Source organism: Lupinus angustifolius, chromosome LG14, assembly GCF_001865875.1.
Source record: "Lupinus angustifolius cultivar Tanjil chromosome LG14, LupAngTanjil_v1.0, whole genome shotgun sequence".
Lineage (NCBI taxonomy): Eukaryota > Viridiplantae > Streptophyta > Magnoliopsida > Fabales > Fabaceae > Lupinus > Lupinus angustifolius.
In genome coordinates, this window is record NC_032022.1 from 1,628,922 (window position 1) to 1,641,185 (window position 12,264).

The 12,264-nt window shown below is 34.8% G+C and overlaps 1 protein-coding gene across 2 annotated transcripts; it reads right to left on the reverse strand.

The window, feature by feature from the left end:
- Positions 283 to 7,173, reverse strand: LOC109327016 (casein kinase 1-like protein 2). 2 transcript variants are annotated; one of them, XM_019559983.1, is made up of 14 exons: positions 6,955 to 7,173; positions 6,800 to 6,840; positions 4,856 to 4,925; positions 4,570 to 4,718; positions 4,165 to 4,260; positions 4,010 to 4,080; positions 2,730 to 2,791; positions 2,560 to 2,623; positions 2,394 to 2,478; positions 2,187 to 2,313; positions 1,959 to 2,041; positions 1,810 to 1,873; positions 891 to 1,030; positions 283 to 725 (listed from the first exon to the last, which is right to left on the reverse strand). In XM_019559983.1, exons 1-14 carry the CDS (start codon positions 7,028 to 7,030, stop codon positions 432 to 434), a joined length of 1,422 nt encoding a protein of 473 aa, XP_019415528.1. In that variant the 5' UTR covers positions 7,031 to 7,173; the 3' UTR covers positions 283 to 431. The 2 variants fall into 2 exon arrangements, with proteins under 2 accessions (XP_019415528.1, XP_019415527.1); XM_019559982.1 differs by having other exon boundaries at positions 891 to 1,033; positions 6,955 to 7,172.

Sequence of the window (12,264 nt, forward strand, 5' to 3'; positions counted from 1 at the left end):
AAGAACAATCCCGGCTTTAGCAACGGAGCTGCATTGTTATGAGCAGATGAAGCCGGATTCTTCACTATACCAAACTCGCCTAGTGCATGGATGCACTACACTAGTTAAGTTTACGACACGTTTTTTTAACTTGTCAAAATCCATTATTACCCTCACCAACAACGCTGCAAGATTAAGGGTGAGGGACGGGTGGAGTGGGTGAGGGTAACAATAGATTTTCACAAGTTAAAAAAATGTATTATAAAATTAAATATTGTAGTGTATGTGGGTGAGTTTGGTGTGTTGAAGAATCTGTCTGATTAAACAATACAAACCCAGATTTATGAGTTCAAATTGACATCCCTTGATAGCTCACCTTAGCAACATAAGCAAACATCGCGATGCCTGTCAACTCAATTTTACATTTACAAGACGAAAGAAAATGCGAGAAATCAGTGATGGCCCCTCTCTTCATTCTCTAACTGCAAACCCTCAATGCCCTTGACTGCAGCTTCATAATTCTTGACATGAGAAGCATTTCTCCCAGATGGTACTACCCTCTTGGGGTCTGAAGACCCAAGTGGTGAACTTTTTTGACCGCTTGAAATTTTGTACGCTGCTCCGGAGCTAAACTCAGTTGTACGAGTACGAATATCAGACTCACTGCCAACAAGTGCCTCATGGCTACCAGAGAGAGCAACTCGCCTTGATCCACTTGACTGACCCAAGAAATTGGTACTCGATAACTGCATAGATGGCACAAATATTGAGTTTTCAAGAGTAACGGTAGGATGAGTTGCATACTTTGACATCACACATTACACTCATAATCAGTGAGAATAAACAGAAGATCAATGATCTGAATTTTGAAAAGGAACCCCAAGGAAACAAAGGCACTCTAAGCAACTCACCGTAGCATCCTTGTTAACAGCAGAATCATTCATGATTGGATTTTTCTGCTTTGCAAAACTTGCAGAGTTTACTATGGGCCCTGGCATTCTTCGACGTGAGGAATCCCCTGAGACCAGGCCAGGAGGTCGCCCTTCTTCTCCTCCTGTAAGAGACAGGCAAACCAAAAGAAAAAACAAAATAGAAAGCTCAAGCCAGCCAGTTATTATTTAAACTTGACAGAGTAAGAGCTATAACAAAACCTAAATTAACAAGTAGTTGGAAAAAAATTGATGATTTCGAAGTAACAGCAAGGAGTGCAAGACAGCTAAAAAATAATTGAATTTATATTAATATCGGTGCATGACATATATCAAGATACTGTAAATGTGGAAGCTTATGGATATCATATTATCAAAATATTATAAAGGCTTCAATATGTTTAGTCTCTGAAAAGTAAGGGTCCTTGGCTCTTTAGTCCCTATAAAAAAAGATTTGGCTGCAGTCCCTTCAGACTAGTTTAATATGATTTTAGTCCCTGCTGTTAGTTGACATACTGCATTACATTGGTTTTTTATTTATTAAGATTTGGTCTCCATAGTACCAATCTTGGATTTGGTCCATGGAATGTGAGTTTTGGATTTGGACCCTTTCACGTCAGCAGTTAACAGACCCTGGCTAACGGCAGGGAGTAAAATAAAAAAGACTTAAATATGTTTTAGTCCCTATAAAGTAGAGGTCATTAATTTTCATCTAAGTGAAAATATTTTCTTGGATAAAATCCTCATAAACTTGTATTTTTTTGTCCCCGAATCTGTGTTGTATCAGTGTCTGTTTTATGTCAATTATACTAAGTTACTAACCAAACTTGAATATCAAATAGAAATATAAAGACATCATAAATGAAAGGTCTATCACTCTATAGAACTTCGAAGAAACTACCTGTCTGTCTATCAGCATTGGTCACAGCCAGAGGCAATCCAGAACTAGTTCCAGCGCTAGGACCCTAAAAAAAAGCATCTCATAATCCTGCCAATTTTTAATGAGGGAAGATCCCAGAGGGGAAAAACGAAGATAAAATTTCTGCTTACAATGCCACGCGCTGGAGGAGTAGCTAGCTGTGATTGTTGATACTTCAAGATAGTCCAGTCAAACACATAATCAAACTGGAATCCTGTCCAAATGCCAATGTACTCAGAAGACATATATAATAGCATGGCCCTTCATAGATTGAAAAGCAAATCACACAAGAAAATATACACATGATGAAGTTGAGAACTGAGATGAGATATATTTTATATATGAGAATAATTTCAAACCTTCACGAATAAACAGGTCGCGAAATATTCTTTTGAGGTAAGCATAATCTGGCTTATCATCAAACCTTAATGAACGGCAGTAATGGAAGTATGACGCAAATTCAGTTGGATAAGCACGACACAAGGCCTGAAATAAGCGATAAATTATCAGTGGAATTCATGACATAGTGTGATATACATTAAGGGAGGCTAAACAATTGAACCCACCTCAATTGATGTAGAAACCTTTTTTTCACTGATTTTATCATACTTCTGTTTCTTATTTCCTGCTTTAAGCCCTTGCCATGGGAGACTACATATAAAATGCAAATCAAGCTGAAGGCTTTAAAAACTGTACTGGAAGACAACAAAGTTGGTAGATAGCAATAATCACCTTCCCCTCAGGAAATACATCAAGACATAACCAAGAGACTCTAGATCATCTCTTCGACTTTGCTCTATACATCGATCACCAAAAACGTACCAAGTAACATGTATGTGTTAGATTCAACTTTACCCCACATTAAAGAAGAAGTCAGGGAAGAATCAAATGATCATACACACCAATGCCAAGATGAGTATTCGTGCTAGCATATCTTGCAGTTCCAGTCAAATTCTTATTCTCCCTGAAGTTATAATGATCAAATAGATTATTTGCCATCAACAGATAAAGTAATATCAAAACAGTACCAGAAATACACTATTTTCATTTATACTTGTTACTGTTTTTACATGTATCCTCATCTTCATTTTCTTTCATTCATACTTAATACTGTTTTTACATGTATCACTGTCTACACCCATACACTATTCACATACTCCCAACTATTTCCATCTCTCTTTTTAGCATCAAACAACATTGACCTTCTTACCTATGGAAGACCCTAAATTTCACTCATGAGGTACAGTGAATAATTAGACATAACAAAGTTGGCTTTAAAATATGACTTCTTCATCACACAATTCTTTATGGAGGCGGGAGGATATTCTAATTTGATCAGTTTTTTAAGTGAAAATTATTAATCAAAATATAAATCACAAACGAAGTTGACTTGAACTAGTCAGCTTTCTTTGAAATCTTATTTGTCTATGTTCTATGTACTTTATTATATATTCAGCAAAACTTAACACAGAATTGTATTATTTTGATATCAAACTTAACTTAAACTAAATTCACAACAAACAAAAATTATTGAAACAAAAATTAAGCAACTAGTTTAAACTTAAAGAGCTCTGAACTTGTTTCATGTTTCCCTCAAAACCCTAGTCCCTGACTCCCTGCCAGTGTTGACCCCCAAGGTTTGCTACAAGGTACAAAATCCAGATATTGTACAGGATATGACTAGACCGCTATTAAGAGTATCATATATACTCTAGTTATCAACAAGACGTTAGTCTAGTGGTGTAAGGCCTCGTTGGATCCCTAGGTAAGCCAAAAAGTCAAGGTTTTGATTCCTGGGAGCGACACTTGTTGGGAGGGACAACCATGCACCCCGAAAGGGGCTAGTTTCTTACCCATAAGGTGAGGGGATACCTTTGGTTATACCAAAACAACATATACTCTAGTTAAAGACAAACATGATTGATCTATCTACTTTCTCCACCAAAAGCTTTGATAATGCAACCTTGATATTATATACTCAATATCATGAGTACAACTTCCCTAATGCATACATATCTCCTAATCTTTTCTCATGTGAAGATGAACAGTATATGCCATCGGAAAAAGGTGGTTAAAAACTATAGTTAAGTGATATCAAGTTCGCTGTGCCTCCAAGGCCTAACAAGAGAGAAACAACCAAGAATTAATACCATACTCACGCAAACCAACTGAATACTTTTACCTGTATGGAATGTGTTGATGGGTTGAACTATCTCTGTATTTCTTCGCCAAACCAAAGTCAATACAGTAAACCTACATGAAGACCAACCTGCCTTAAATACCTTAATATATGAACGTTAATACATGGTAGGTCAAGATGTAAACAAGATTAACTACCTGGTTTGCCCGCCTTCCCAAGCCCATGAGGAAATTATCTGGTTTGATATCTCGATGAAGAAAGGATTTAGAGTGAACAAACTCAACACGATTGATCTGGCAAAAAAATTACAACGGCAAAAAGTTTTCATTACAAGGAATAAAAATATATATTAATTGATACAGCATTTTACAGAAGAAAAAAAGAGCCTACAACGGTGTAGCAATTGTACTTGTTGGTAGTTACTACTAATTCATTAGAAAAGCAAGTAATTAGTTAGTGGTACTCAGTTATATAAATAGGAACTATAGGACCTAAATGAGTTGTTAATTCATTGTATCAATTTAATAAAATAGTTTAGCAGAGTTCTGTCCCTAACTTGAAGGAAGAGGAAATGTATTGTGGTATCAAAGGGCCTACCCTACCATTTGATCAGCTAACATGAGAACTGTTTTTAGTGAGAGCTTTCTGCTACAAAAGTTAAACAGATCTTCAAGACTAGGTCCAAGCAGATCCATCACAAGAACATTGTAATCTCCTTCCACTCCAAACCATTTCAGATTTGGAATTCCAGCTGCAAGACCAAACTTGAGTTATAACCATGTAATCAATATAATCTAGGCCAATCTATAAAAGGTTGGGCTCATTGCAAAAAGTTCAAATCAAATAGAGTTAAAAACAATTAATGTGAGGATAGTCATTACTACATACTTCCTCCCTGGAGAATTTTGTACAGCTTGGACTCATACAGCAGTTGAGGATGCTTTGTCTTGACATTTTCCTAATTTAAATGAGAAGAAAGCAGCAACGAACATGAGACATAAAAATAAATACGAAAATCAGCACTGGAGCACTCAAAGATATCCGATTCTAAATGTAGTAATTGCATAAGAAAAACATAGTCCAAAATAACAAGTGAAGTTCAAACAGAGGCCATATTAAGAATAAAGTTAAGCCATATAAGAATGTTACTCTACCTCAGCAGTGAGACACAAGAATAGCAGATATGCATTAAATTTGACAGATGATTCACTTTGACATACATTTTACATTTATAAGACAAGAGAATTCTCTCTAACAACTGTGCCTAATGATCAAGTGTTATTGTAAACATACATTCTTTATACATAAAATGGACCCCGGTAAAAATACAATATCATGGTTATTGTTTCTTATAAGCATGATATAAAAGGTTTGACTTGTACACAATAACAAAACGAATTCCAACCTTGAGGAAAAGAGGCCAATTTTAGATCTCTTTAAAGTTTAATGTCTGCTAAAGCCTAAAAGAAAATCAATTCTTAATGAGCAATGTATACAAAGCATCCGGGCAGTTAGCTTTCACAAGTAAATGGTGATTGATAATCAGTTCATTTTCAACAAGAAAAATAAATTATTTTGACATTTACCAGGCAAAAGGTTGTAAAAAAGGGGCGGCCTAGTGCATGAGGCTCCCACTTAGTGGGGTCTGGGAAGGATACATGTATGCAGTCTTACCCGAGCAAGCGGAGAAACTGTTTCTAGGATTTGAACTTGTAACCTCATGGTTGTAATAGAAGGTTATGTACAATATCATTGTCTCTAGGATTTGAATCCGCATCATAAAAGGTTATGTGCGATATGACTGACATCATTATTTATTAAAAAGAAAACTCTACAATCTGAAACCACTGTCAATAATTTTTTAAAATCTTATCACCTTATTTGCATAGATAAAAATAGCATAAGAGTTAAGAAAACACTTGTCTTTGACAGTCATTACAATGCTAGAAAGTGGACATTACCAAGCTTCTCCATTCCAATGCCTATAAAACTTTTGCTAGCCCATCTCACTTTTATAGCTAAAATGTGTACAATTTAGATTGTAACGGGCTCTTAGATGTTAAAACAAAGCAGTATAATACTGCAATGCAGTGTAATTACGATTTTGAACACTAGCAATCGAAGTCACTGGACCACTTCCGGACCTGCTGATTACCAACAAAATTCTCACTTTGTCCATTACGGTTTAAACATAATCATCCTGTTCATCCTAATCCCAGATTTGCTTCAATTTTTTATTCCAAACAAGACCGGTGACTAAATAAACATAAAAAATCTCTCTCATTAGAACCCTTCTTGACATGACCATCCCGTCGCCCTCCCAATATATATACATGTATATACAACAATAAATTCAGTGAAAACACAGACAACAAACCCTGAGAAATAAATAAAGCAAATGATACACAAAATGACAGTAAGAATTCCAGGGCTAAATGCAAACTTGAACACGAAATATAACAAACCTATTGTAGAAAATTTAATTCTGAGCAAAAAGGCTACTTTGTTTAAGTTTTTCCAAAAAAAATGATTATATATTTATATTGATTAAAAATATTAGTTATAACACTTGTACATTGGTTGAGCTTTTACAGAAAACCAAAAGCCAGAAAAAGCTGAAATTCATCTTTCTTTTAGAAGCTACATTTTTCAGCTTCTGAAAAAAATCACTTTTTTAGAATCAAGCCTAAACGAGTAGCCCTAAGCCACCTTTCCCAATCCCACTACAGATATCACTGCCAATACAAATTAAAAGCTGAGTTCAACGAAACAAATGATGATCAACAAAAGTAGTGAAATTGGAATGTAAAACCCAATTTCGTGAAGACTTACAAGCTTAATTGCAACCTCTTCATTAGTTTGAACATTAGTACCTGCATAATCATCATCATCAACAACAACAACAACAACAACAACAACAAATCAAAATTACGAACATTATGAGTTTTAACTAAAAAATTAAAAATTAAAAAAGAAAATTAAGGAACCTAAGTAGATCTCCCCAAACGAGCCGCTACCAATTTTCCGACCAACCCTAAATTTATTCCCAACGCGAGGTTCCATTCAAAAATTGAGAAATTGAGAAATTGAGAGAGAGAGAGAGAGCGATTTTGTGAAACCCTAATTGGAAAAGAGTTCAATGCGGGAAATTGTTGGAACTAAGAACCAGAGCTCATCATCGATTTGATTCATAATAATAATAAAAAAGAAAAAAGAAGAAGTGGAGATAATTGTGTTTTGGAATTTGGATTAAGAAAGTGAGTGAATGGTAATTCTGTGAATATGATTGTGAATTTGTGATCAAGTATTCAACTACATACAATAATTCAAGAGTAAATTACACTAATACCCCATGATTTTTAGTGAAATTACATAAACCATACCTCACTTTTCTACGCCTACACAAACCTCTACTATGTTTAAACTTTCATTACATTGACCAACAAAACATGATATGTTGAATATGCAGGGGTGGTCAATGTAATGAAAGTAAAAAAAAATAAGGGAGTTTTGTGTAGGGGTAGAAAAGTGAGATGTGATTTATGTAATTTCACTAAAACTCAGGGGATGTCAGTGTAATTTACTCTTCATTCAAATATCATAATATCACATCAACTTCATTCCTACAATTTATTTTCGTTTCCACGTCTAGCACTTGATGCAATACTATTTTGTTAATATCATAAATTGGTGCTAATTCTTCTAGTGAATATTTTTTTTATCTAAAGAAATCAAATATGTATCATTTAGACCAACATCACTTTGTTTAAAAGTCAATAATACATCCTATAAATTTTAGGGTTACTTATATAATTTAATGAGTAAATTACACCGATATCCCCTGAGTTTTAGTGAAATTACACAAACCATCCATTACTTTTCTACACCTACACAAACCTCCCCTAATTTTTATACTTTCATTACACTGATATCCCCTGAGGTTTGTATATGTGTAGAAAAGTGATAGATGGTTTGTGTAATTTCACTAAAACAACTCAGGGGATGTCAGTGTAATTTAATCTAATTTAATATATGAGTGTAGTATATATTTATAGTTTAAAATTTTATATACAATATATTATTTATCACTCATTTATATTTGTATTAGTTTTGAAGAACCAATAATAATTAAACATAAATGATGAATAATATATTAACAATGCATAAAACAAGTTCTCTATATATATGCTCTCTGGTAAATATAACATTCTATTAATGACTATATTATTTATGATGTATAGATGGTAAAAATAATATATGATTATGAGTGCATTACTCCATTTTATCTTATTTGTATTTCTTAATTTAACTTTTATTTGTTGTTTTGAGTTAGAATTCACTTACAGCTAGGATGGAGAGTAATTTATAAAAAAAAATTATTTCTAGAGCCAGTAGATCTCTCCTCTTTTATTTGTATTTTAAATCTCATTGTTGACTTGATTTTGTAATCTATTTTTACCATTCTTTTTTATTATGACTTTTTTAATTCTATTATTTGCCATTGTATTATGATTTTTTTTTCACATTTAAATGTTTTCTAAAATGCTGATATATGTCACGTGGCTGATTGAGGAGAAGTACAATATTGAAAAGCTCTATATTTTGAGATAATTTGCTTAGAATTTTGTGGGTTATGGAAAAAAATGGAATTAATCTCCTTAAAGTATATTATTAATAATTAATATAAGAGTAATCTATACTCACATGTTTCCTCAATTTTAGTGGAATTACATAAATTATTCCTCCTTTTTACACATACACAACTGTTAAAATAAAAAATGTAATTAAGTTAAACAAAAGATGATATATTGAATAAAATACAACCTTCGTCTATTTGAAGCTTGTTATGGTTTAAGGGTCAAGTTCAGAAAATGTAGTTTATCTAGTATTAACATCCAACCCAATTTTTTAGATGGTCTGGCACATTATTTAAATTATAAAAAATGTGATAAATATAATTAAGTTAAACAAAAGATGGTATATTGAATGAAGTACATCCTTCGTCTCTTTGAAGCTTGTTATGGTTTAAGGGTCAAGTTCAGAAAATGCAGTTTGTCTAGTATTAACATCCAACCAATTTTTTAGATGGTATGGCACATTATTTAAATTATAAAAGGGGTCTTGGGCCAATGAAGTTCTTAGGGATCTCGGTGGGGTCGAATCATAAAAGAAAGGAGGTGTGAAAAGATATGTTTTCTAACATGTCAAAGAGGCTAGCTTCATGGGATGGTCGCTTTCTGTCCTATGAGGGCATGTGATGTTGATTAATGCACTCCCGATTTATCTTGTCTCTTTCTTCAAAGCTCCTCAAGGTGTGTTAAAGGAGATGATTAAAATCTAGAGATATTTTTTTGTGGGGAAGTGTGAATGGTCACAAGAAAATTTCTTGGGTTAAATGAGATTCGGTTTATAAGGATTGTGCTAGGGGTGGCCTAGGTATTAAACATCTAAAATCTTTTAACCTAGCTCTTCTTGGAAAGTGGAGGTTGTTGTCTGAGAGAGAGGTCCTATGGATTAAGGTTCTGAAATCCAAATATGGGGTTCAGAGAGATTCCGACTAGGGTGTGCATGATATTGCTGGGTCTTTGGAATCCTTGTGGAGGGATTTGAAGAGGGTTGTGAGAGGGTCACGTAGTGGTAGAGGGAGTATTGATGGAGGTTTTAAAAAGGTGGTGGGGGATGGATGTTGTACTAGATTTTGGGAGGATTATTGGGTGGGGGAAGGTCCTTTGAAGGATTCGTTTGTTAGGCTTTATAATTTTGTGTTGTGAGAAAGAGGCTCGGGTGGGGCAATTAGGAGTTTGGAGGGAGTAGAGGTGGATATGGCAGCTTTCGTGGACATGAGAGTCTTTCGAGTGAGAAAAACTTGTCATAGAGGAGCTTATGGAGTAGTTGAGACAGTCTATGACAATTCCAAATGGATTTGGGTCCATGATGGTTCTAAATGTTATTCGGTCAAGTCAGCTTACCAAGTTATTTGGCAAGATGACGAGGTTGGTGAAGAAGTTTACAAACTATGGAATAAAGTTTAGAAATCTTGGGCACCTTTGAAGACTCGTGTGCTTGCTTGGAGAATTATTTTGGATAGGATTCCAAGTAAGTGGAATCTTGCCAAGAGGGGTGTTCTCTATTCCGGAAATGATATTTTGTGTACTTGATATCAAACTCAACAGAAGATTATTGATCATCTTTTCTTATCTTGTCACTTCTCCTATCGAGTTTGAAACTCCTTTATGAGTGGCTGGATCTCAGTGTGGTTCTCCCTTCTACAACTAAGTCCCATTGTTTACAACATATTCTACTAGTTAAGGGTTGCTTATTGAAAGGTATTTGTGAGACAGAAGATGTGGTGAGTCATAACTTTGGGTGTGTGTGATCTGGTATAGGGTCGGGTCCGGTTTCAAAAAAATGATCTGATCAACATCTATGGTCAGGTACGTGACAAGTTTTATCTGACCCATGTTCACCCCTAGTGTGAACATGCATTGTGAGCGCCTAAGCCCATGTTGTGAGACACATAGACCTTTATGATCTATTAGCAAGTTGAGATTTGAAGAGAAAAAAATAAAATAAAGTACTTTAGTATCATGAAATACACTTATAACATAGTATTTTATTTCTTTTACTTCCCAAAACTCAATTCATAAACATATCTTGAGAATAACGAAAGGCATAAGAGAGAAAGAGAGCTATTGGAGAAGAAGAAGATTATTCTATTCAATATCCAAAAAAGGAGATGCAAAACCCCTTATATAAGAAAGTTACTAAAAATGGAACAATTGATTAACTGAACTAATTGAAATAACAACCTAATAATCTATAGAGGGGTATTGGGCTGTTTATAAAATAAAGGCCCTAGTAAAACAAAAGAAAAGAAATTATGGCTATTAAGATAGAAGGAAACAACAAAAGAGTTATGGAATAGAGAGCTCAATCAAGCCATGAGCTAGATTAATAAAGCCTTGGTCAGTGTAGTTTAACATCCCCCCTTAAGTAGGACAATGGACATCCATAAGTCCTAACTTGGAAATGAAACCCTGAAAAGATGTAGAATGCATAGGCTTGGTAAAGACATCTGCTAGTCGTTGAGAAGAAGAGATTGGAAGCAAATGAATGAGTCATTTCTTGATCTTCTCACAAACCACGCGACAATCGATTCCGATGTATTTAGTGCGCTCATGGAAACTGGATTATGGGCTAGGTAGATTGTAGATCTTTTATCGTCGTAGACATTAGTGGAAATGGTAAGAGGAAGATGTAAGTCATTGAACAAGTATTGAGCCATTGGATTTCACACACAAGGCTGCCAAGGGCTCTATATTTGGCATCTAAGGAGGAACGACTCACTATATTTTGTTTCTTTGTTTTCCATGAGATTAGAGAATTGCCAAATAAAACAAAAAATCCAGTAATTGACTTTCGTGTATCTAAGTAGCAGGTCCAACCAGAATCTGTAAAACCAGTAAGATTCATTATGGATTCAGTTGAAAAAAGGCCTTGAGCAGGAGAAGACTTGGGATAGTGAAGGACACGTATGGTTGCCTTGTAATGAGAATCCATAGGTTTGGACATGAAGAGGCTCAATTGTTGCACTACATAAGAGACACATGGACTGGATATAGTCAAGTATATTAGTCTTTCCACTAGGTGTCTACAGGATGAAGGATCAGAGAAAGGATTGTCTTGATCGACTTGGAGTTTCATAGAAGAATCAAAAGGTGTCTTGGCAGGTCTAGAACCAAGACAACCTGATTCTTCTAATAAGGAAAGTGTATATTTCCTCTGGTTCATGTGGATGCCCTCCTTGGTTCTAGAGATTTCAAGGCCTAAGAAATATCGAAGATGGCCTAGATCCTTTATATTGAATGACTTGTGAAGAACTGATTTCACAACTTGAATATGTTTGCAGTCATTTCTTGTGAGTATGAGATCATATGCATACACAAGGATGGTTGTGAAAGAGGTAGAATTTTTGTTGGTAAATAGAGTCTGGTCTATTTTTGATTGTAAGAATCCGAAAGAGAGGATTTTGTTGAATAAGGTGGTGTGCCACTCTCTGTTTGCTTGTTTGAGGCCATACATAGATGTGTGCAACTTGCACACGAGATTGGGTTTGGGGAGAGAGAGGCCAGAAGGTGGGAGCATGTAGACCTCTTCATGTAAGTCCCCATGAAGAAAAGCATTATTGATGTCTAATTGTTCTAAAAACCGAATTGTGCAATCTTGTTCCTTATAGGTCTTGATGGATTCAACAAGACCACAAGAACATGTTGTGGTACATTTACTTTCTCTGATGA

Bases quoted from the DNA above. Each gene is read 5' to 3' on its own strand.
- LOC109327016 (XM_019559982.1), bottom strand. From the start codon at position 7,030: ATGGAACCTCGCGTTGGGAATAAATTTAGGGTTGGTCGGAAAATTGGT. The intron at 6,841-6,954 runs GTTCCTTAATTT...ATGATTATGCAG, and splicing joins GTTTGGGGAGATCTACTTAG to GTACTAATGTTCAAACTAAT. The intron at 4,261-4,569 runs GTAGGGTAGGCC...TTTTTTTGCCAG, and splicing joins TCATGTTAGCTGATCAAATG to ATCAATCGTGTTGAGTTTGT.